The sequence below is a fragment of the Schistocerca nitens genome, chromosome 1, assembly GCF_023898315.1.
Source record: "Schistocerca nitens isolate TAMUIC-IGC-003100 chromosome 1, iqSchNite1.1, whole genome shotgun sequence".
Taxonomy (NCBI): Eukaryota; Metazoa; Arthropoda; class Insecta; order Orthoptera; family Acrididae; genus Schistocerca; species Schistocerca nitens.
In genome coordinates, this window is record NC_064614.1 from 12,641,719 (window position 1) to 12,667,077 (window position 25,359).

General features: G+C 45.6%; 1 protein-coding gene across 1 annotated transcript in view; it reads right to left on the reverse strand.

The window, feature by feature from the left end:
* LOC126240514 (5-phosphohydroxy-L-lysine phospho-lyase-like) overlaps positions 1–24,010 on the reverse strand; it is a 151,522-nt gene extending 127,512 nt beyond the window's left edge. Inside the window, exon 1 of the mRNA XM_049947930.1 lies at positions 23,856–24,010. Within this exon, the coding sequence (XP_049803887.1) occupies positions 23,856–23,947 (92 nt within the window). The 5' untranslated portion in view covers positions 23,948–24,010. The remainder of the gene's footprint in view (positions 1–23,855) is intronic.
* Between the last annotated feature and the right edge of the window lie 1,349 nt (positions 24,011–25,359).

Genomic DNA, 25,359 nt, shown 5'->3' on the forward strand with positions numbered 1-25,359 from the left:
GTTATTTGTAGCTTCTGCCCCAGAGAAAACGTTTCCGGAAGTTTTCTAAGTACGGCCTCACATGACGTACGGCCTCTTTCTTGAATTAATTGCCAATGGAGATTTTTGAGCATTTCTGTTACACTCTCTCGCCACTGAAATAAGCCTGTTCCATTCACACATATACATCTACATCATACTCCGCAAGCCGCCTAATGGTGTCTGGCTGAGGGTACTTTCGGTACCACTACCTGATCCCTCCAACCCTGTTCCACTCGCGAATAGTGCGTGGGAAGAATGATTGTCAGTAAGCCTCTGTATTGGCTCTAATTTCTCGAATTTTCTCCTCGTGGCCAATACGCGAGATTTATGTGCGGGCAGTAACATGTTGTTTGACTCCTCCTGAAAAGTGCTGGCCCGAAATTTCAATAGTAAATCTCTCCGTTATGCACAACACCTCTCTTGTAACGTCTGCCAGTGGAGTTTGTTTAGCATCTCCGTAACGCTCTCTCGCCAGCTAAACGATCCTGTGACGAAACGCGCCGCTCTTCGTTGGATCTTCTCTTTCTCCTGTATCAGTCCTACCTGATAGGAATCCCAGACAGATGAACAATACTCAACAATCGGGCGAACAAGCGCCTTAGAAGCCACTTCTTTCGTGGGTGAGTTGCATTTCCTTAAGATTCTTCCGATGAATCTGAGTCCGGTGTCTCCTTTTCCCACTATCTGCTTTATATGGTCAATCCAATTAAGGTCGCTCTGGATAGTTACGCCTAGATATTTTACTGTAGACGCTGTCTCCAGCTGTTTGTCATCAGTAGTGTAGCTGTACAGTAGTGGATTTCTTTTCCTACACGCGGGATGTCTGTTCTGTCAGACACGTTCAACAGAACGGGTACCACGCATATGCATATACAGTGTGTTAACTGTAAGACGGCAGAGTTGCGAGGGGTGGTGCGGGGAGAGGAGGAAGCAAGCATTGGCTGGCGAGGGGAGGGGAGCCGCCGTTGGGGGGGGGGGAGGAGGGGAGACAAGGCACGCCTACCAGTTGCAGTGCTGGCACTACAAATTGCGCGTCATGCTTACACGAAAGCAGACGAAAGGCTTGGAAGTAAAACACGCTTTAAATGTTGTTCGTAAACGAAACTGAAATCGTCATATATATATATATATATATATATATATATATATATATATATATATATATATATATATATATGTCTACTATGCGCTCACAAACCATTCATCCGATTGCAATGAAACTTTGGTGAGTTGTTCTCCGTAGGCCTACCGGTAGGGCATGTTGGCGACTCCCGAGATGGGCCAGCAACTGCCTCTTCACTCATTTTGATAATGTTTAGCACAACTGCACAATAAAAACACGCAGAACAGTACAGCGCAAAACAATAACGAAGCAGACGACAATGGCTACCTTGTACAACACAGTCAGCTACGTAATGTTGGCAGCAGTCGAAACTGCTTGCCTACCGAAGCCTCCCGACGTTAACCGACTTCTACCGATTCAGGACTAGGGAGAGGTCTGCCATCCAAAAGTTTACACACCGTACAGTTATTTCAGTGCGGATGCACATCACGTCCGAACTCCTGTGGGAGTCAGGGTGAGCTGCCAGCAGCAGGAGAATGGGCAGGGACGCTGTTTGCGTACGACAGGACGGGAATTTGGGTCAGCTGAGAAGCGTGCCAGGATAGCCGAGTCGGTCAAGGCGACCGACCGCGTTAACCGGGAAATCCGGGTTCGAGACCCGGTCCGGAACAAATTTTCACCTGTCGACTTTGGAGTTATTTCAGAGCCCAAATGCGGCTCATTTCATTGGTGTCCCTTAATTTATTTATTCTTTGTATCCTGTTAGTCCGACCTGATGTGGATCCCATACACCTGAGCAGCAGTCCAGTGTTTCCTGTGCGCTTTCTTTTGTATACTAACTGCAGAGCCCCAGTATCCTAAGAATAACTCGTAGCCTGCCGTTTGCTTTACTTACAACTGAGCCTACGAGGTCGTTCCAAATTGTCAGTCCCAAACACAATATTCTAACGGTACAACTTACTCTAGTTGCGACTCGTTAACCCTTTACTCACAGAAAGCCACGTTTCTTCCTTTCGTGAACTGCGCAACTCTTTACTCCTCTGCAATGAGAAGCAGCCACTAGTCGTCACATAAGGCAGCGAGTGACACTGGACTAGTTTTTGGGGGTACCGGGGTACAAATACATCTGTGACCACACCGAATTCCACAGTTTCTTTAAGTCATTCAGCGTAAGGCGATGATTTTTCTGGGAAATCCTTTGTGTGAATCAGCGTTTCCGGAAGCAGCATTCGTGTGAAATCGAGCTTGGTCTCTTCATTCATGAAATGCAGAGCTCAGCCTAATGCTATGTCTCTCGACTTCCGCGCTTCCACCTATAAACAAAATTGTGGATATGGCATATCCCAAACTCCCTAGCTTACAAAATTTCAGTAACTCATTACTAATGGGTTCAAATGGCTCTGAGCACTATGGGACTTAACATCTATGGGCATCAGTCCCCTAGAACTTAGAACTACTTAAACCTAACTAACCTAAGGACAACACACAACACCCAGCCATCACGAGGCAGAGAAAATCCCTGACCCCGCCGGGAATCGAACCCGGGAACCCGGTTTCTAATGGGTATACATCATCAGAATCACAGTAGCGACTGGCGTAACTATGGGTTATGTGGTAGGGCCGCTTTTGTTCACGATATGTACTGGCAATATAGACTAATTCGAATGCAACATTTCGAATATGTCTGGCTTTTATTGGTTGCAGAGATACAGCTGTTACATTGTAACCCTAACAAATATTCACAGAAAGAAATGATTTTAAATTCATAGTTTATTTTCGTAAATTACACCTCCGACTTCAAAGCACTTTCGAGTTCTCTTCACAACACCAACTAATGGTCTTATGGGGGCATCACTATTCATAATTCGAACGATCAATTCGTCACTTGTATTTACTTTTTCTTTGGGAACTTCGCCTTTCAGCCATCCCCCACAGGCAAAAAATGAAAAGAGCAAGGCCCGAGGATCTTGGTTGCCAACAAACGTGATAATCCACCCAGGAAACAAACGTGATCGTTTCTGGCGACCCGCCTTCCGGTGAATGTTTCATTTAGATGATGTGTGACCTGAGGACTAGAATGTGCAGGGGCTCCACCGTGCGGGAAGAACTTATACATCCTCCTAGCCAAAGGAACCTCTTCCAGTAATGCTGGAAGATCGTTTTCAAGTTAAGTCTAGATAACTGAACTCTGTACGACGATGCGGTGACAAAACAGGTCCAATGAACTAACTATTAAAATGTATCTGAACAAAGCCATCTGGGTTTCTTCGAACCATCGATGTGAGTTGCGAGAGCTTTGATACCGTTGCGACAGGAAGTAATTTCACCAGTAAACAGTATTAAAGGTGTTACTCGGCAGCTTGCATTTAGCCATTGACAAAATTCCAATCGTCTGTCGTCATCTCGCTCTCGGTCGGGTCTGGTGGTCTAGCGGTAAAGTGCGTTACGGAAACCGAGAGGTCGTGGGGTGTAATCCCGGTCGGACAGCGGAAATTTTCAGTCTGCCATTAATCAAACCTTCACAGATCAGTAACGTGAGGAGAATGAAATTTTAACTCTGCAGCGGAGTGTGCGCTGATATGAAAGTTCCTGGCAGATTAAAACTGTGTGCCGGACCGAGACTCGAACTCGGGACCATTGCCTTTCGTAGGCAAGTGCTCTACCGTCTGAGCTACCCAAGCACGACTCACGCCCCGTCCTCACAGCACTTTCCCGCGAAAGGCAAACGTCCCGAGTTCGAGTATCGGTCCGGCACACAGTTTTAACCTGCCGGGAAGTTTCAGTGGCGTGAGGAGTCGCCAGGAACGAGGACTGGTTTGGGTTGCACATTACACTGTAGATACGCATTCCCGGTTGGATAACAGGGATAGATTAGGGGCACACAGGATGATGAATTAATGTCCAGTTGAAATACTTGCATCCGCCTGTACAGCCACAGGAAAAATTATCTCCTTCTGGAAGCTATCGGATCAGCTGTAAATAATAATGGTGGAATCCGTGCCTACATACCGTCCGCCACATTCTTCTACTGATACGTGTAGACATTCTGCATGTTCTTGTTGAAGGGCTATATCCCACCAATTGAATAAAGCTTTCAACTTCACACGCATTAGTGCCTGTGCACATTCAGATGAGGCACGGTTGTTGAACACTGCACAAGTCTCGCGCAGTTTAGTGAAAACACGAGTAAACACTCTTGAACCCGGTTCTCTGCAGTTAGGAAATCGTCTGCCGTATTATCTACAAGCAGCTGTAGCGTTTCCAGTAGAAAACCCATACACAAATACCATAACGGCACACTCGGCATTTGTAAATGCGTGGGAACGCTTAGAAGGTCGGAGTCATACTACGGTGTATATACACTACAGCAACGCCCTCAAACAGGACTTGGTTTCTCGCTAAGTGCTAAATAACTTAGAACATTATTTTTCTCGTCAAATAATTCTGACTTTTTCACTACTGAAATAATTTTCCTTAAAACACTTTCATCTGCTTACGTTGTTATTTATGCACAGTGTAGGCTCTTTCTCCGTAGCCGGCCGGTGTGACCGAGCGGTTCTAGGCGCTTCAGTGTGGAACCGCGCGACCGCTACGGTCGCAGGTTCGAATCCTGCCTCGGGCATGGATGTGTGTAATGTCCTTAGGTTAGTTAGGTTTAAGTAGTTCTAAGTTCTAGGGGACTGATGACCTCAGATGTTAAGTACCATAGTGCTCACTTCATCTCTTCAGACACTTTGTCTGTCTTGTAGTAGAACACTAGCAGAGAAAATGCCAGGACGTCGTGCACCGTTTTCAGTGTGTCACGGAAACAAAGAGAGCAACACATTAAAGATTAAAAAGATACGAATATAATAGGCGTGAGCTCGGTCAAAATACGTTAACTTCTGATGTTAGCAGGCGCGACAGCGGTTTCTGAACATGTGGAGTGTGGCGTTTACTCGGAAATTTAGTACTCCTAATTTGGCACGATCTTTGACGTTCACTGACGTCATAGACACACTCGCGTCGTGGTCGGCTGCTGTTTCACACGCAGGCACGAAAGGCGCGCGCACTTGGAGCAGTCGCTTTTGACCAGAAAGTCGCCTCGTGTGAAACAGGCTTATTAGAGACAAAGACGCGGCGCGGCCTTCAACCGCTGCCACCGCGCATGCGGAAGGTGCGCTGATGACGTCATGCGGAAGTGGACGGCTGCACGAGTGCGCGCCTTACTGGCGTGGCGACGGGCAGGAAGCGCTCCCCAGTCGTACCATGATAGTGATGATTGACGAGCCACGCCTGGCGAGTGCTGCACATAGCGCTCACACACAAGCAGAGGGCGGAGACGTTGGAGACGTTCTCGCTTCGTCGTGGCCACAACGTTTAGACGAGTGTACGTGCATACTCCACAAGCCACCTTACGGTGTGTGGCGGGGTACCACTTCATTCCCCCCCCCCCTCCCAGTCCCTGTCCCGTTCGCGAACAATGCGTGGGAAGAATGATCGTTGGTAAGCCGCCATATAAGTTCCGCTTCCTCTGGTTTCCCCGAGCTCATTTCGCGAAACATGTGTGAAAGGAGTAAATAACCGTCTTACTATTCTAGGACTGCATGCTCTTTGAATTTTGGTAGTAAACCTCTCCGTGAAGTGCAACCTCTCTCTCGTAGCGCCTGCTACCATAGTTTGTTGAGCATCCGCGTAACGTTCTCGCTCTTACTTAACGATCCCTTAATTCAGGGGTCCCCGAACTACGGCCCGCGGGCCGAAACCGGCCCGCGAGGGCCGGCAAACCGGCCCGCGTTAGCTGGCTGGACACCCCCGGTATCCGGCCCGCCAAATATTTGAGGTGGTGCCTATACTGCCAACAATTGAGTTTCGAGGCCTATCGTGACCAATACACCGCGACATTGTCGGAGCTCTATCTTTACAAAGCGGAAGGTCATGGTTAAAGTTGTGGCTATCCACAATAAACAGACAGATCATTCTCTGTGCGACAGTGAAAAAAAGAAACGGTTAAAAGACTAGTTTGGCGAAAGCATTTTAACTAAAAAAATTCTTTCCATGTTATTCTACTCACGAATCTGGTGCAAGTCTTTCAAATAGACGCCACTTCGGCGACTAGCCTTAGTAATCAATCACTATGGAAGATGCTTCTTAAGCAAGGTTTCACTTTCTTTACGTATTTCGATTTTCAGATTTTCCTTGTCTCTTCGAATTCCAACTTTGAATTGTCCCACACCTACTAGTACAGCGCAAAAACACTAAAAAACTCGTGAGACACTCGCAACATAGACACAATCACGCAACAGAACTATCAAAAATATGCTCTGGCTCTGCTACTCGCTACAAGACTACAAAACTAAACTTATTGTTGCGCTGCTTGAAATAACAATGCGTTGCCATACTCTACCTCTGTTACGTCTTGCAGTAATAGTGTTGCTAACAATGATTTTGAGATTTCGTTAACTTCGCAGGACGCTTTCGTGAAGAATGTCCAGTGACATACTTTTTGTCGGTGAAATTCGCCAGAATAAAATATGCCAGAAATTCGGTCAGGTACGTCCACCAATCAAATTTATGTAATTAAACAAAAATCGTAGTTCGTTTCAGTGCTAGCTATTCCCACAACCTTAGATTTTTGCGATTTCATTTTTCCTTTAGCCTTATATTACGGTGATCATGGAGTTCTTAATTCCCACTAGGTAGATCTTGGCCCTTATGACTTTGTGGAGGAATCAATGTGGCCCGCAGACTAAAACGTTTGGAGACCCCTGCCTTAATTAAACGCCTCGTTCTTTGTTGACTCTTCTCTGTCATTTCTGTTAATCCAACCTGCTCTGGTTCTTAGCGTGATGAGCAATATTCAACTGAACGGCTGTTTTGTAAGTTGCTTCTTTTACGAGTCCCTTACATTTCTCTAAGATTGCCCCAATGAATCTCAGTCCGACACCTGCTTTTTCTATAACTAGTGTTAAGTGGTCATGCTGCTACGAATTTTACGGTTTCTGCTACGTATTTTACGGTTTTTGCCATTTCCATTGATTTACCACCGATAGTGTAATCGAACAACTGTGGATCTCTCCGTCTATATACGTTACAGTTATTTAGTTCAGGGTCAGCTGCGGGTCTCGGACGATTCTGCAAGCCAAGGCGAGCACCCGGTGTATTCTTAGCTCCCTGAAAGATCAGCAGACGGATAAAAGAGCAAGCGCAATAGATGTGAATGCTGATGACGTCGATCTCCTAGATGTAAACAAGACTCTGACCTGATGAAAGGAATGGCCACCACGCTTCAAAAATGGTTCTGTTTAGTAAGCAGCTAATAGTCTGGATTTCATTCTATTTCATTTGAAACGTGGTGCTGTCGAAGAATTTTAAAAATTAAGTATTTAGGTAAAGTATGAAACAAAGATGTACTAAAAAGAATGTGCGAGTACAAGGAAAGGAGTCTGTAGAAGATGGGGTAGGTTGGTGCAACATCTGCCACGGCATTTAGGAAGAGATAAGGTTGCGCTGGAAGGAGCATTGGGTGGGAGGGGGTGGTTCAAATGGCTCTGAGCACTATGGGACTCAACTTCTGAGGCCTTGAGTCCCCTAGAACTTAGAACTACTTAAACCTGACTAACCTAACGACATCACACACATCCATGCCCGGGGCAGGATTCGAACCTGAGACCGTAGCGCCTAGAACCGCTCGGTCACAGTGGCCGGCGAGGGGGTGGTGACAAAAGCCATGGGATGCCTCCTTTCGCCCGATGTACTTGTAGCAGCTCGACGTTGCGCGGACTCAACAAGACGTTAGAAGTCGCCTGCCGGAATTCTGAGCTACGTTGCCTCTATAGCCGTCCAAAATTGCGAAACTGTTACCGTTGCAGAATTTTGTGAACGCTGCTTTCCATCATCTAGCTTACATTTATCACTTCCGAAAGAGGCACATTTTAACTATTAATTACGATTTCAACAAGTGGAAAAATCACGGACTCAAAAAAAAATGCATTACGGCATTTTAACGCGTACAAGTGCTTGAATTTACGCGAGCGTCGACTTGATTGGCTAAGTTCAGTGCTAAATAACCTGGAAATATCACAACGTATCGAAATTGTTATCAATTGTTTGTCAGCACAACCTCCCACCAACACCCTTACAAGCTTTTCAGGCCGTTTCTGGTCGACCTGTGTACCCTACGAGGCGTGATAACAGCACTAATGCCTCTGGTGGCCGTTCAGAGAACTGCAACTCCAATCACTGACACACCCGCCGATGGTTTGTCACACTGACGTCCGACCGTCTTCTGGGTTCTTCACTTTTTTTATTTTACTTTTTTCATCACGAAGTGCACGTAAGCTCTATCTTCTCTGACGGGAACTTCAGTCTCGCTTTCTTCTAACAGGAGTTTTAAAAGTTGCGCTTCTTGCCTTGAGGCTACGTAATCAGTCCAAGCGCCACCTCAGCCAGAGGCAGGTGCTGTTTTGCTGGTTGCAATTAGGGGAACAATGCACAATTTGAACTGCGCTGATAGCGGAGCGAGGTTTTTTCTGCCTCTGTGAGATAAAAGTGAACAGCAAGGCTGACATAAACCACGCTTTGAGCCGCAAACCTGTACGCTGCGCAAGGCCGCCGTCACCTCCACTTGCAGCGCTAACGACTCAGCGGACAAAGGACTCTGAAGAGCTAATAACTCTGTCTCCGTGTGCAGTCTTTACGTAACGTAAGCTGGTCCCTTATCGCTTCTTACGTGCTTACCAATGCATGTAATCAATTGTCTATCGGGACATAATTCGCACACTCACAAAAGGGCGTGACGATAACGTACAGCAGAAATGCTTTCAAGAACAAGCCACAAATAAGTACGTCAGTGACAGTGACAAAGTACCCTAAAGACCTTAGGCTGTTACCAACTGCACTGATAATTTCTCTCTTACGCAACAGCTATACGAAAAGAAAGGAGCCGGATGCAGCTGTTCACCCTATATTGCTACACAGCAATCAATCGCTGCAGCTCATTCCACTTGTACTGCCATTTGTATGCAACACAAGAAAATTATGACAAACCTTGTTGTCTCGTATTTTTTATACCACTTAAATCAAGATTTCGTTGAGTGTATCCGAAGGCCCTTGGTCGACAGCGAGCTGTAAACTGCAACTTTTGCATGATGTGCCACTACAGCATAACATAGCTGGATGAAACTTGGAGTATACATAGAAAGAACTGCTACATTATAGGACAGAAGGTAACAAAGAAATAGACACTGACAAAGAAATAGACACTGAGACGAACAGAAATGGCACTTTTATTCGAAGCCATTAATTACACCGCGATTCATGATGGTCCGCTGGACATCCATCACAAAAGGTGGGATATGGTTCTTAATAGGGTGTGTGATCACCAGAGGAAGCAATTCATGTTCAAAAATTGGTTCAAATGGCTATAGCACTATGGCACTTAACATCTGAGGTCATCAGTCCCCTAGAACTTAGAACTGCTTAAACCTAACTAACCTAAGGACATCACATACGTCCATGCCTGAGGCAGGATTCGAACCTCCGACCGTAGCAACCGCGCGGTTCCGGACTGAAGCGCCTAGAGCCGCTCGGCCACCGCGGCCGGCGCAATTCATGTTCTGCATTCTGCTCCCAAGCTGGCCACGAGGCTGGTAGTGATTTCGTGTGGTAGAGCGTTCCATTCGTCCACTAGCGTTGTTGACGACTGGGGATAGTCGTTGGTGAGTGCGTACGTTCCGCAAGACGTTTCGTCAACGCATCCCACACGCGCTTGATGGGGGGATGGGCAGGCCAACCCACTCGCCGAATATCCTTTCGTTCCAAGAGCTCCTTCACTTGTACTATTCTATACAGTCCCGCATTGTCATCTTTAAAAACAAAATCAGGGACGGATGCACCCCTGAAAAGCCGCACGTGAAGAAAGTACAGCCTCACAATAACGTTGACCAGTGAGTGTTCCGTGTTCAGTGATCAGTGGTTTGATGGTCACCACACCTATGGGCAATTATGCCGCCACACACCATTAACACTTGGACCACCAAAACGACCATATTCGACAATGTTTCTAGGTGTGTTGCGTGTTTCCAGCTCTCAACATGCTAGGGTATGTCCAGCAATCTCGAACATGTAGATGCAGATTTAGATGATCGTTTTGGTGGTCCAGATGGTATGATATGAGGAGACAATGTTCCGTGGAGGAAGTGACTTCGAACAACGTTGTTGTGACGCTGTACTCCTTGCCCAAATGCGTTTTTTAAGGAGTGCATTTGACCCTGACTTCATTTTTGTGGATAACAATGCGCAACCGCATCGAACGAAATTGTGACGGTGGTTCGATGAACCCTCTGCCGGGCACTTAAATGTGATTTGCAGAGTATCCATGTAGACGTAGATATATATGAACAGCGCAGTTGGAGCTCATGGAACGCGGGGGTATTTGGCGAATGGACTGAACTGCCCGTTTCCCCAACTTAAATCCCAACGATCACGCGTATATTCCGTTGGTGGGAAGGGGGGGGGGGACGTATTGCTGAACCTCCAAAAGCACTGACAACTTGCAGCAGTTGTCAACCGCACTGGTGGACGAACGGAAGAAGGCCCTGCCACATGAACCCCTTACCAAACTTGGGCCAGTTGGAAGCAGGCTGCAGGGCGTGCATTGCCGTCCTTGCTGATCACACACCCTATTAAGAACCACGTCCCGCCTTTTATAATGCCCAATGGATCATCAAATATCAGTGTGACTTCAGTGTAATTAATATCTTTGAATTAAAGTGTCTTGTCTCATTGCGTATTTATATCAGTTACCTTCTTAATATACTGTAGCACTTCTTTCTACGTACGGTCCAAGTTTCATCGAGCTATGTTACTTGGCAGTGACTTCAGTTCTTAAGTTTTCTACACCAGTGTATGTGAGGTCCTTGTCGTCTTCTTGGAGATACACTCGGTATGCTCCAGAAATCAAAAATCAATCGTAGTGCCATCAGGCGGGCAGCGTAGCCATAAAACTGGAGGCGATGGTAAACAGGAAAAGGTGTGAAATGGGTTTCTGGCCGTATTAATTCCCCAGCCTCCCAAGCCGGTTGCTTTAGGGGAAGGATGTCAGCCCACTCGGCCAGCGTGACAGCAATGTGGGCTGCCTAACTACAAGGCGACTACCTGCTCGTATTCCACCCGAAAAACGTGTTATCCTGTTTAACGGACAACATTAGCTCTTACTAAACAGGCGACAGCTTTAATTGTTTGTTTCCTGCTGTTTCCTAACATGTCATATATACCACTGTAGGCAATTTCATGGTGCGAATCCCTGTTCAATACATAAATGGATATCGTCTCGCCGTGTTGTATGCTCACGTGAGCTGTCCAACTTTGCCTGTATAACTGTTGCCGTCACTTTATCGCAGACGGTTTTCATTTTATCGAAGAGTAAAACGTTTTTTGTCGCCTTTTGCGGCACGTGGCTCCCTCAAACCTTGCTTTGAAACCTGTGTTGTAGTTTGCGTGGAACAAAAATACAGCGACAAAATTTGAGGCACTATAGAGGGCGGAGTAAGGACATAAATAATGGAGGATAGGAAGCAGTGTCTGGTATCGTCGTCGAACGGCTCTACGAAGCGTCCAACTAACAAGGAAAAACGCATGCACACTTACTGTGTGTGACAACGGGGTTGTCTGCTACCTCTATAAAGTTAGCTTCCTGTTTCGTGGCAGAGGTGGTGTTCGCCACCTCTATAAAGTTAGCTTCCCTTTCCTCTCCATTCGCGAGCGCTGCATGGGAAGAACAGCTGCCGGAAAGCCTCCGTTCGAGCTTTGATTCCTCTGATTTTCCCGCCATGGTCTTTTCGCGAAGCGTATGTGGGAGGAAGTAACATTTCGCGTGACTCGTCTTGGGCCGCTATCGAAAGATCAATAATAAATCTCTCTGTGATGCACAACGCATCTCTTTTAGTGTATGCAATTGCATTATGATGAATTACTCAATAAACCTACCGCGGTTACCAGAAGCACCCGTGACGGAATGCGCTGCTCTTCGCTGGATCTTGTCTGTCTTCTCCATTAAACCTACATAGTCTCATAGCGACAGCATGAAAATAAAATTAGGTCTATCTATAACACAGGAGAGATACCGACAGACTTCCAGAAATGCGTCATTGTTCCTGTGCCAAAGAAGGTAGCAGCTACAAAATGTGAACAGTACTGATCTTTAAGCAGAATATCACATGCATCAAAAATTCTCATAAAAATAATTCTTAAGAGAAATGAAGAGATGGTGGAGGATATGCTGAGTGAAGATCAGTTTGGTTTCAGAAGGGGCCTCGGAACTAGACAGGCGATTCTGGCACTGAGACTCCTTATCGAAAAGCAATTACAGAAAAATAAACCAACTTATACCGCATTTTCAGACCTGGAAAAGGCATTTGATAACGCCATCTAGCAACAGATGTTCAGAGTGCTGAGGAAAAGTGGAATAAAGTACAAAGACATCCGTGTGACACTCAGCTTCTATAAGAATGAGGTGGCAGTGATTAGGAACTGTCACCATGAACAAGAAGCAAATATTAGAAAAGGGGTAAGACAAGAATGTGCCCTCTCTCCTATTATATCCAACGCTTACATCCAGGACGCTATAGAGCAAGTTCGAGAAACTACTGAGGTGAGGATCAAAATTAGTGGGCAGAAGAGAGGCACGCTACGTTATGCAGATGATATTGCTATAGTCAAGGGGGCAAAAAGAGATCTAGAGGAAGTTCTCAGAACAATGGAAAGGATTGTATGTAATCGGCATGGAATGAGAATAAACAAGAAAAAGACGAAAGTAATGGTATGCAGTACACAAGCAGAATATGAACCTCTGAGAACGAGAATTAGAAGAGAGGAGCTGCAAGTGGTAGAGGAACTTACCTACTGGGAAGCAATATCACAAATTATGACAGAAACCGGAAAAAAAATTGTGAGCAAAATACAAGAGGCCAAAACTGCATTTAATCTGTGGAGGAACTTACCAGCACGAACATCAGTCTGAAAATAAGGAACCGTATTATGAAGGCTTTCGTTTGGATTGTGGCCCTATACGGATGTGAAACTTGGACAATGGGAAGAGAAGAGAGAAGGTGGCTAGAGGCCCTGGAGATGTGGTGCTATAGAAGGATGATGAAGATCAGCTGGAGAGACAATGCAACAAATGAAGAGTACATGAACCCAGAGCTCTGTGGAGGCACATCCAGACAGATGAAGAGTACATGAACCCAGAGCTCTGTGGAGGCACATCCAGACAAGAAGAGACAAACTTGTAGGGTACATCCTAAGACACAACAACGTCATTGGAGCAACAGCAGCAGGAGCCATTGAGGAAAGGAATCGGCCAGGGCGACCAAGGATATTATATATGCAACAGATCATGAATGGCGTTAGGTGAACGCATATGTAGAAACGAAGAGGAAGGCACACAGAAGAGAGAAATGGCGCTCTGCTGCAAACCAGCCTCAGGGTTGAACACTAAAAGAAGAAGATGAAGGCTCAGTATGACGAGAAGTGTTCAAGAATAGGTCGAACAGGTGTTTTGTAAGCCATCTTTTTTACGGATAAATTAAATTTCTTTTAGACTTGTTCCAGTGAGTCTCAACGTGGCATCTGCTTTCCCTAAAACTAATTTTATGTGGTAGATGCAGTTTGGGTCGCTGCTGATGCCTACTTACACATGTTTTACAATTTTGACTATTGCAAATGATGTGTCGCCAATAGAGTAATCGAACAGATTATATTTCTCCTTTCATTCGCCGCTCGGAATAATAGGGATGTCCTTATATGCCTGTTGTGTACATAGTTCCGCGTAGTTAGCGCGTACACAACTTTCCCACTAGAGCGTGCCCCGCTAAGCACAACAGCGCAGGCGCAGCGCTCGTCCGTCTCCGCTCTACGAGATAGCGCTGCCATAAAGACGGACCAAATTCTGCTTCCGCCGATCCGCGTATTAATATGTAACGCAGCCAATGAGATTGCTGCTAACGTAGAACCGTTTCCCCTCGCGGATCACACTCGCGCAGTGATACCTGAACGCGCGAGGTATTATAAAGAGTGTACCGACCTCCTATTAGGCAGTCTGCATTAGTCTATAGTCAAGTTTCAGTCTGCACCTAATAAGATTATCATATCCCTGTACATGCCCATGAAGATAAATGTATAGACACTTTGTCAAGTATCAGAGATATGTGAGAATAAGATTAACGTACCAAGACCAAAGGAACTTCAGACTGTCAATTGCAAACAGCATCCAGAATCAAGTTACTTAATGTCTATATTTGTTATTATTTTAATAAATGTGTGTGAAAATTAATCAAGTTCTGTTTAAAGTTGGTCACCGTCAATCTGCTACTCTAAGCGTGCAAGTGGCATTTCTATCGTCTGACCTAACGGCAGAAGATAAACACGCCACGATAAGACCACGAAACATATTGCTGACACTCGACTACTTCGTTAGAGCGACAAGTCAAGTTATCTGATGGTGTGTGTACCGAAGGTCTTACAGTAAGCACACCACAATGCCCCACGCTGCCGCGTTTGCGTTATTGAACAGTAATTCGTCTTTCCACCTGTTTATGCGTAAATACGGCACATTCATTTACCTTCCAATGAGTGGAGAGCTTCATATTTTCCACTTCCAAAACAATTTCGACGCGGTCAATGGAAGCTCAAGTAAATGGTGACTTTTAGTAATGATCTCCAAGGAATCATTATGACAGATAGTTCCATGTGGAACAAGTCTCACAGCAATGTACTATCGCAACTTCATGCAAAACATGTGCAGAAAAATGCACAAAACCCGACCTCAGTTGCTCGAGGCAGGGCCGCTCATTCTCCTCGACAATGCCAGCCCGCATATCAGCAATGTTGTAGCCCAAAAACTGCACTAATACGGGTGGGAAGTGTTGCCTTATCCTCCCTACAGCCCGAACACGAGTCCAACCAGACTTCGACTTACATTAAATGTATTCGCAGTTTCTAATATGGACTACCATCAGCTATATAATGGGATGGCAACAATGAAAATTTGTGTCGGACCGGGAATCGAACCCGGGTTTCCCGCCTATCGCGAGCGGTCGCCTTACCATTTGGCTATCCGTGCACGACTCAACTTCCAAAAGTCGTCAGCCATGTGTCTATCAACCTATGCTCGTACATCCATTATGTATATTCCCGTACAGTGGAGAAATTTTTCTTCAAAGTCGCTTGCGCGATGTCTGTGGATAAATACGTTATTTCATGCAAGTATGGAGGAATTTTGCATCATAATTCGGAATAACACAGGCACTGCAATAACGTACAGACTTTGCCTTGTTCCCGAAGTTGAAGAAACTTGTTCGTGGACGTCGTTATCATTCTCTGGAAGAGCGTTCTACCACTGTTACCGAGCCATTCATGAGATGAATAGAAGTGGTGTCCTGGATGGAATAATAGAGGTCCCGAGGGGTTGGGATTCAGTCATAGAGAAGCAGAGAGAGTATACTGAAGGACTGTAAAGAGATATTGAAAAAAAAATAAACGTGTAAGTAAAAAAATTAGTGTGGATTATTTATGAATTGTTCCTCATAACAAAGGATAGGAAGGTAGCGAGGAACCTGTAGTGAAACTCACAAGGGGACCGGGACTACCCGTCACCGCCGATTTCATCCAAATTAGGTGTTTGGCCGGAAATGAAAGTGATCGAAATGAGAACTCTAGATGGCCAAGCGTTTTAGTATTTTTGACGCGGAGTGGGCGAGGCATCAGTTATTTATTTAAGGGTATTTCCCAGGTAGCATTTGACGCTGAAGAAATTGTAGAGAACGGTAATTCGAGGGTCGGTGGGTCGAGCCCCTATGTGGAAACTTCTTTTTCATTTTCAGCTTTTACGTCACACTCCAAATAAACGAAAATAATGCTCAGTACATTGTATTCATTAATATTTTCGTAACAGCCATGAAAAGGAAAATTTGGGATGCAAGTAAAGTACCATGAAGAGATTTTGAGACCTACATGAGCACTTGGTATATAAAATAAGATACTTTTGTTATTTTAGCCGGGCGAAGTGGCCGTGCGGTTAAAGGCGCTGCAGTCTGGAACCGCAAGACCGCTACGGTCGCAGGTTCGAATCCTGCCTCGGGCATGGATGTTTGTGATGTCCTTAGGTTAGTTAGGTTTAACTAGTTCTAAGTTCTAGGGGACTAATGACCTCAGCAGTTGAGTCCCATAGTGCTCAGAGCCATTTGAACCATTTTTGTTATTTTACAGTTGATGTTTTACCCTTGCTGGATAGAAATTCATCGTAAATTCAGGGAAAGCAGTACTTTTCTCGGATTCATGCACAAGTTATAAACCGTGCATTTTTAAGATTACATGGTTATGTTAAAGATACTATAGGAAGACAGACTTAGTTTACATTTATTAAAGGTTCTCCCTCAACGCATAGTTTGGAAGTAAACCACGCCAAATATTGGCGAGGTTAGCTAGTGATGGACAGTGGAATGTATCTTGATGCTGTCTTCTCGAGGTGTGATTTCTGTGTGGTAAGATCAGTTTTGAAGCTTTTCGATCAAATTCTTTACCTGTCGATAAAAATAGACGAAGCGAGTGCATTTAGAGAGGCGGTCGCTTTAATACGGCACAATGGCAACTCTTATTTTTCTTGAAGAATCTCGTCGGTTAATTGTGGATTTCCGGCCGCTGTGGCCGAGCGGTTTTAGGCGCTTCAGTCTGGAACCGCCCGATCGCTACGGTCGCAGGCTCGAATCCTGCCTCGGGTATGGATGTGTGATGTCCTTAGGTTAGTTATGTTTAAGTAGTTCTAAGTTCTAGGGGGCTGATGACATCAGATGTTAAGTCCCATAGTGCTGAAAAGCCATTTGAACCATTTGTTGATTAGCGGATTAGTTTCTCCTCGCTACGAGTCAGTTAACAGCATAAATTTGCTCTCCTTCGCATGGGCTACATCTATCAAAAATTTTTTGTAGACAGGTGTTGTAAATCTCCTAAATTTTGCTGAAGTAATGACGACATTCCTGTATTCTGTCGGGTACTCATTCACTGCTTTTTGTATCCTCGGTACAAAAATTTTCCTTTGGATTCCCTTTTAATGCCTTTTATGAAAATTTTTATAAATACAACATATCGAGTATTATTCCGGTTGATTTTCAGTGGAAGTAAACTAAAAACTGAAAATAAAAATAAGATGCCGCTTGGGACTCGACCCCACGACCCTCGGACTACTGTTCTGTGCTCTTTCCGTTGCGCTGCTTGGGAACTACATTAACATAAATGGTTCATGCCTCGTGAGACCAGCAGCAAAATGCTATTTTTTCTAAACGCATGTCCATCTGGAGCTGTCTCTCCTGTCAACTTTATTTATGACCAAACCCTGAATATACCATAAATTTGGACCTAATCGATGATGACAAGTAGGCGCGGTCCCTTCGTCAGTATAGGTATTAGTTAAAGAGTCCTTAAGAGATGTAGTTGGTCATGACGCAGATTTAGAACACTATTGTAAATTGCGGAAGTTTAATTTGGGTCCAGCTTTTACTTCTGTTTCAGCAACGACGTGTTGCAGCAAACTTCCTCTCAGTCGTCTTCTGTCACACCAGCGGCTAAAAACGGAAGGCTAGCTACAAGGGTCTTCACAATGCGACGAGCAACCTACGTCCTGAAAGCCCTATTAACGTTACCGTTTTACTCAGCGCAGTTCTCTATAGAATGTGGATGGTTAAGAACTTGTGGGCTTCGCTGTTAGTGCAGTAGTCTCATTGCGACCACATACGACTTGGTTACTTCGTTGTTTCAATTGGTCGCCAGTTAACTTCAGCACCGTACCGTCGATCAACTGGTTTCCATTCCTGCTTTGTTACGTGGCTCAGTGTGTTTCTGATGAGAGGGAATTCCCATGTGGCAGCCTTTGGGTCGCGCACCCATAAGCGACGATGCTTTGTGCGCAGAGTGCGTCAGAGTAATCCTTGAAATGTTCCCACGGAGGCCTTCGCGAATCGCCTTGAGCCAATTGGAGCTTATCAAGACCATGTAACGTACCAGTGTTTAATATCTCCGGACGCGTCACAAGCCGATCAATTGCCTCATTAACCACTCGTTAGTTGCGAAACATGCCCGGTCACTGAACGAAGTTTGAACTGAAGAACATAAATCTTATCGCGAGATAAAGTGAGTATCACGTGTCGACCATAATAAGTGCGATCGCCGGATAAGTTATTGAGTATTTAGAGACGTAACAAGGAGGAAAACTGCGAGGTCTTGATAAAACTACGTCGTACACGGTCCTTTGCCTATCTGTTACGATGCAGGGTGTCCAGTACCAACCAGTCAGCTACCTGCCATTTGGAACAACGCTAGAGGCCCAACAGTACCCACCAATCTGCTGCTTGCCTTTTGGAACAACACTAGAGACCTAATTGTACTCTGTCTGCTGGACAGGGCCTGCGCGTCTGACTGACAGCATGCAACCACGCAGCTGCCCACAAAAATGTAGAGGCGCCTCAACCGCCGCAGAGCCAGGCACGCAAGATGCAAAGTGTCCCGCACACAGCCCTCAAAGTGTGGCGCTGTGGAGCAAACAGGGAACCACGCTATTCCTCAGTGCACAATAAGATATAAAGGAGACTGGAAACAGTTTATGAAGGCTTCTCCTAAGGCTGTGCATAGTTAAGCTCAATGCACTTAGAGCTATGACGCGACTGCGAAATTAATGACACCTCCAAACTTCCACTTGTTAAAGTTTTGTAGGCTACTAGTGTGTTAGTATTTTCATATTTTTGTGTCCTTTCTTTAGCGTTGTTGACCTATGTCTGTCCATGTCTTAAGACCGTTTTTGTCAGGAACTGGTAGAGGTACGAAGTTGAAATTTGTGTCAAATACTAATGTCCAAGGTCCCTTGGCGGTGCAAAAAAAAATTAACTTCTAAGCCAGTAAAATCAAAAGATACTGCCATTTATGTCACATTTTTGATACTCGCAAACCAACTCATCAAAACCTGTTGACGAACTATCTATATACATAATAAAGTTTGTACAGAATCCTCCGAGCCCAAGTCCTATTCCTACTTGTCCGGTTATTTTACATTTGTCACATTTTTTCTGTAGTGTTTGCAATATGCTAAATAAATAAATAAATAACCTTGCTGACGTCGTGCTGAACGATTCAGTCATCCACCTCGAGTCTCGCAAGTAGAGATAATCATCACTACTGTTCTTCGAATATGATGAGAAGAGATTCTAGTGCACTATCTTTACAGTTTCCCCTCATGATGGTACAAGCTAAATGAGACAGGCAGATTTTACCGGTCTGAGATCAGATAACCTGGTCCAGAAACGAATGAATCAACACTTGAAAGCGAAAGTGATATCATGTTAGTTTTAACTCAGTCTGCTGATGATGCTGAAAACCCATTTACGTGTATTTTTGTGAGAATATTTTTTTATCATCACAGCTCGCACAAGGTGCTACACCCAAACAGTTTATCAAAGTCTCGTGCCGCAGTTTCTGAGCATGCCTGAAATCGCCGCACGAGGTACTGCCGTGACTGTTCAGAGAACCCGGCATTGTTGGAGTAACAGCAGTGTCGTAGACAGCCAAAGTTCGTGCCAGGAGATGCTCCAAAGTTTCAACAGGTGTCTCGTACACGCGACTTCTCATAAGAAAGGAAAGCAAGTGAATGAGCTTCTTGCGAAAAAGGAACTCCTCTCTGTCCAGCTTTCAGAGAAGATTTGACGCAAGTGTTCACGAACAGGATGTGCGACGTGAACGGAGGCCCACCAAGTTGAACTCACCAAACGTGAGCTTTAAGACGGAGTGGGATATCAAGCTTGTTACTGTTGCCGGTTTTCACAGCTAGAGTATACATCCTCGTTTCAAATCTAAACGCCCTTTTCTTGCTGAAATACTAATAACTAATGTTTAGCTTCCAGATTCGTGAAGCCAGTATATCAATCCACTGAAAATGCCTTTAACAAAAAAATTAAAGCTAAACGTGCTTGGATATTAAATATTACTATTGCAGCAACAAATGTGAGATCTTCCATCAATTTGGGGATAATGTCTCCCAGAAACACGCTATCGGCTGGTGCAGTTACGCAGAGAACGACGAAGAAGCAGGTACGAACCAGTTAACCAATCAGCGACAATGCCCGCCCACCAGTCCACTGCAAATGTGTTTTGGTGGCTCGTCTTAACTACACTACTGGCCATTAAAATTGCTACACCACGAAGGTGACGTGCTACACACGCGAAAATTAACCGACCGGAAGAAGATGCTGTGATATGCAAATGATTAGCTTTTCAGAGCATTCACACAAGTTGGCGCCGGTGACGGCACCTACAACGTGCTGGCATGAGGAAAGTTTCCAACGGATTTCTCATACACAAACAGCAGTTGACCGGCGTTTCCTGGTGAAACGTTGTTGTGATGCCTCGTGTAAGGAGGAGAAATGCATACCATCGCGTTTCCGAGTTTGATAAAGGTCGGATTGTAGCCTATCGCGATTGCGGTCAATCGTATCGCGACATTGCTGCTCGCCTTGGTCGAGATGCAACGACTGTTAGCAGAATATGGAATCGGTGGGTTCAGGAGGGTAATACGGAACGCCGTGCTGGATCCCAACGGCCTCGTATCACTAGTAGCCGAGATGACAGGCATCTTATCCGCATGGCTGTAACGGATCGTCCAGCCACGTCTCGATCCCTGAGTCAACAGATGGGGACGTTTGCAAGACAACAACCATCTGTAAGAACATTTCGACGACGTTTGCAGCAACATGGACTATCAGCTCGGAGACCACGGCTGCGGTTACGCTTGACGCTGCATCACAGACAGGAGCGCCTGCGATGGTGTACTCAACCACGAACCTGTGTGCACGAATGGCAAAACGTCATTTTTTCGGATGAATCCAGGTTCTGTTTACAGCATCTTGATGGTCGCATCCGTGTTTGGAGACATCGCGGCGAACGCACATTGGAAGCGTGTATTCGTCATCGCCATATTCGCGTATCACTCGGCGTGATGGTATGGGGTGCCGTTGGTTGCACGTCTCGGTCACCTCTTGTTCGCATTGACGGCGCTTTGAACAATAGACGTTATATTTGAGATGTGTTACGACCCGTGGTTCTACCCTTCATTTGATCCCTGCGAAACCCTACATTTCACCAGGATAATGCACGACCGCATGATGCAGGTCCTGTACGGGCCTTTCTGGATACAGAAAATGTCCGACTGCTGCCCTGGCCAGCACATTCTCCAGATCTCTCACCAATTGAAAACGTCTGGTCAATGGTGGCCGAGCAACTGGCTCGTCATAATACGCCAGTCACATACTTTTGGTGAACTGTGATATCGTGTTGAAGCTGCATGGGCAGCTGTACCTGTACACGCCATCCAAGCTCTGTTTGACTCAATGCCCAGGCGTATCCAGGCCGTTATTACGGCCACAGGTGGTTGTTCTGGGTACTGATTTCTCAGGATGTATGCACCCAAATTGCCTGAAAATGTAATCACATGTCAGTTCCAGTATAATATATTTGTCCAATGCATACCCGTTTATCATCTGCATTTCTTCTTGGTGTAGCAATTTTAATTGCCAGTACTGTATAATATGGGAATTCGCTGACAGGCATAGCAATGGAGGTGACTAAGCCAGTGGTAAGTCACTAGGCCTTAATTAGGACAGCGGTTCCAGTCGCTATCCAGATTTATGTTTCACATGATTCTCATCAGTCTCCTAAGGGCACTTCCCATTTCCTCCCAACCTGAACTTGTACTCATGCTCTAATGACCTCGTCACCGACATGACGTTAAACCCCAGTCCTCCTTTATTTCTTTTCAACAGCCCATACATCGCTGTTGCAACGGGCAAGCGTCCCGTCTCTGGTGGAAGAGACTTCGCCCGGAGAAGAGTATGGGCGCTGGTCAGTGACGAATCAGATCCAACACACAGCGATGCAGTAACCATTGGCTCACCACGACATGAGGACCAAAGTCAGCAGAAGACTGAGGTCACACTTTCTGTGGGCGCTAGTGGATACCTGATGTTCTCGTATTGATTTCCACTCAGTAGTGAGCACGACCTCCGCTTTACGTGTAAGTGATCGAGTGCTGATGGTAAGTCTCTCATTCGCACAACGTGCTTCCTCGACAGGAACGAGTGCACGTCGCTGCCCACCTCGCGCACTATAATGTGTTACCAATTGCCGTGATCCCATTAACTGTCGGAACAGCTTGGAAACATGGTGTGTGTCGGATGTCCCTTACATGAGTCCTTGGCTCGATGCAAATTGTCAATTTCTCTGCAATTCCCATTCGTTCACCTGTACAAGGAAATTGTCTCTGCTAATTCTGTAGCCGGGTATTAAGCACATTCTCTACAGCTGATCGATTGTGCATTTTATCTTGTGCACACAGAGTGCTACATTACATAGCGTTACATCGACACTGACCATGTTGCTATACATGAGAGACCACCTGCAGTGCCTTTATCCAGTTTCCTCTCTCCACCTCTCATAATGTATGCGTATCTGCCGATCATGTTTGTCTGTGTTAAGTACCAAATAAATCTATTACATCGCACAAGAACCTCTTGGTAGGTTCTCGAAAAGCACTGTCAGATTTATCCTACATCATGTTCGGTCTTGAAACTTTTATTTTGCTAATTCTGGCCTTATCTACACGCCTGGAAGTTCGTGTCCTCATCACCGAAACAACAATACATTTATTAATAAATTCCAACCAACTGAGGGCCTCCCCTACTACGAAAGTACCTGATGATTCGAATAGGCTACGAAGCTATTTGGAAAAGCCGGTATTGACATTGCCTCAAAGTAGTTTAGTCTTCGGTTTCTAGAAAGTTTGCGGCTACGCCATAATAAGAAATTTATTTATTTTGTTGTGCGAACCAGATTAAACACCTGATCATGCTAGATTTACAGACTTTTGCCTAATAAATACAACCAAATGATAGTCGAAAGATGTCATTAATAAAATTTGAATTTTTAGCTTGAAAATGTGACTTCGCACCAGATGGTAACACAATAAACAACAAACTCACTTAACTGAAGATGAAATCCGTGAAAATGGGATCTAGCTAGCAAACGCAGCTGTTGCTATTTTGCTGAAAACTGACAAATGCATCTGAAAGATGCGACAAGCTCATAGCGGCTGGAGGTGATGTAGTACTACGAAAAACTGCAACCTAAAGAAGACGCCGCTGATGTCAAAATTTCGGCGAAAGATATTTGTGTGTAGGACATTTTTACCAAGGTGGACGAACTCATGTTATTATTGTTGCACTCCAAGCACGTTAGCACAAAGGTTAAGCTACATAATACGCTCACATTTGTGTATGTGTATGGAAACGGATAAAGACTGCGACTTCTTTCGAACTTTATGCACAACACACATTTTTGCTTCAGACGCTTTTTAACACAACCGTAATATTTGTAGTATGGTGGATGCGTTTTAGTAGTAGCCTGTCATTATTAGGTATCCATGTGGTGATTACACATAATTTTAAGAAACAACGTCGAGGAACGACCAAAAGCCACCATCTTCAAGTCACCTAAATAATTGTTCATTACAGTAGCTTCCGGTTGTTCCACGACACTTTGAAGCTGCGCAGCACTATTTACAGAGAATAGTGATGGCACATTATCTTGCCCGATTATATTTGTCGCAAGTGCAACATCTTTGTGCGAATGTTAGGTTGCTCGTGTGCGCGATTAGACATTATAATGTACGGTATAGTACGGGCAGCCTGCTGGTGCTCACCCCACGTGCCGCTTGCGCAGCCGGATGGTCTCCTCCTTGGGTATCTGCTCGAGCGGGTCCATCTGGCCCGCACGCTGATTGCTGTCGGTCATTGTCGCCCCACGTGTTGATGCGCGCTGCTCGGAGTCTGCCGGCCTTCTGCGCCGCTCGCGCTCGCCGCTGCTGCTCTAGTGCGGTTGCGCGCGCACCTCCGCCAACCCCCACCACCGCGGCGAGCGGCCCCCTCCACCATCTGGCGCGGCTGGACTGGGCCAACGGCCGTGTCCGCGGGAAGGTCATAGCCGTGGCCGGCGGCCAGGTGCACCTCTGAATCCAGCAGAGCTTCGAGGCCCTACGTCACAGGCTCGCACCGTTTCCTGCAGCCAGTAGCGTGAGCAAGTCAGCTGGGACTGGTTCGTTACTATAGTGAAGACATACCGACTGCCAATTCACCTACTACGGTGCTTTAACCCTTCTGCTATCTTGGATCTAGTATACAGGGTGTTACAAAAAGGTACGGCCAGACTTTCAGGAAACATGCCTCACACACAAATAAAGAAAAGATGTTATGTGGATATGTGTCCGCAAACGCTTAATTTCCATGTTAGAGCTCATTTTAGTTTCGTCAGTATGTACTGTACTTCCTCGATTCACCGCCAGTTGGTCCAATTGAAGGAAGGTAATGTTGACTTCGGTGCTTGTGTTGACATGCGACTCATTGCTCTACAGTAGCACATCAGTACGTAGCATCAACAGGTTCGTGTTCATCACGAACGTGGTTTTGCAGTCAGTGCAACGTTTACAAATGCGGAGTTGGCAGATGCCCATTTGATGTATGGGTTAGCACGGGGCAATAGCCGTGGCGCGGCACGTTTGTATCGAGACAGATTTCCAGAACGAAGGTGTCCCGACAGGAAGACGTTCGAAGCAATTGATCGGCGTCTTAGGGAGCACGGAACATTCCAGCCTATGACTCGCGACTGGGGAAGACCTAGAACGACGAGGACACCCTCAATGTACGAGGCAATTCTTCGTGCAGTTGACGATAACCGTAATGTCAGCGTCAGAGATGTTGCTGTTGTACAAGGTAACGTTGACCACGTCACTGTATGGAGAGTGCTACGGGAGAACCAGTTGTTTCCGTACCATGTACAGCGTGTGCAGGCACTATCAGCAGCTGATTGGCCTCCACGGGTACACTTCTGCGAATGGTTCATCCAACAATGTGTCAATCCTCATTTCAGTGCAAATGTTCTCTTTACGGATGAGGCTTCATTCCAACGTGATCAAACTGTAAATTTTCACAATCAACATGTGTGGGCTGACGAGAATCCGCACGCAATTGTGCAATCACGTCATCAACACAGATTTTCTGTGAACGTTTCGGCAGGCATTGTTGGTGATGTCTTGATTGGGCCCCATGTTCTTCCACCTACGCTCAATGGAGCACGTTATCATGATTTCATACTGGATACCCTATCTGTGCTGTTAGAACATGTGCCTTTACAAGTACGACACAACATGT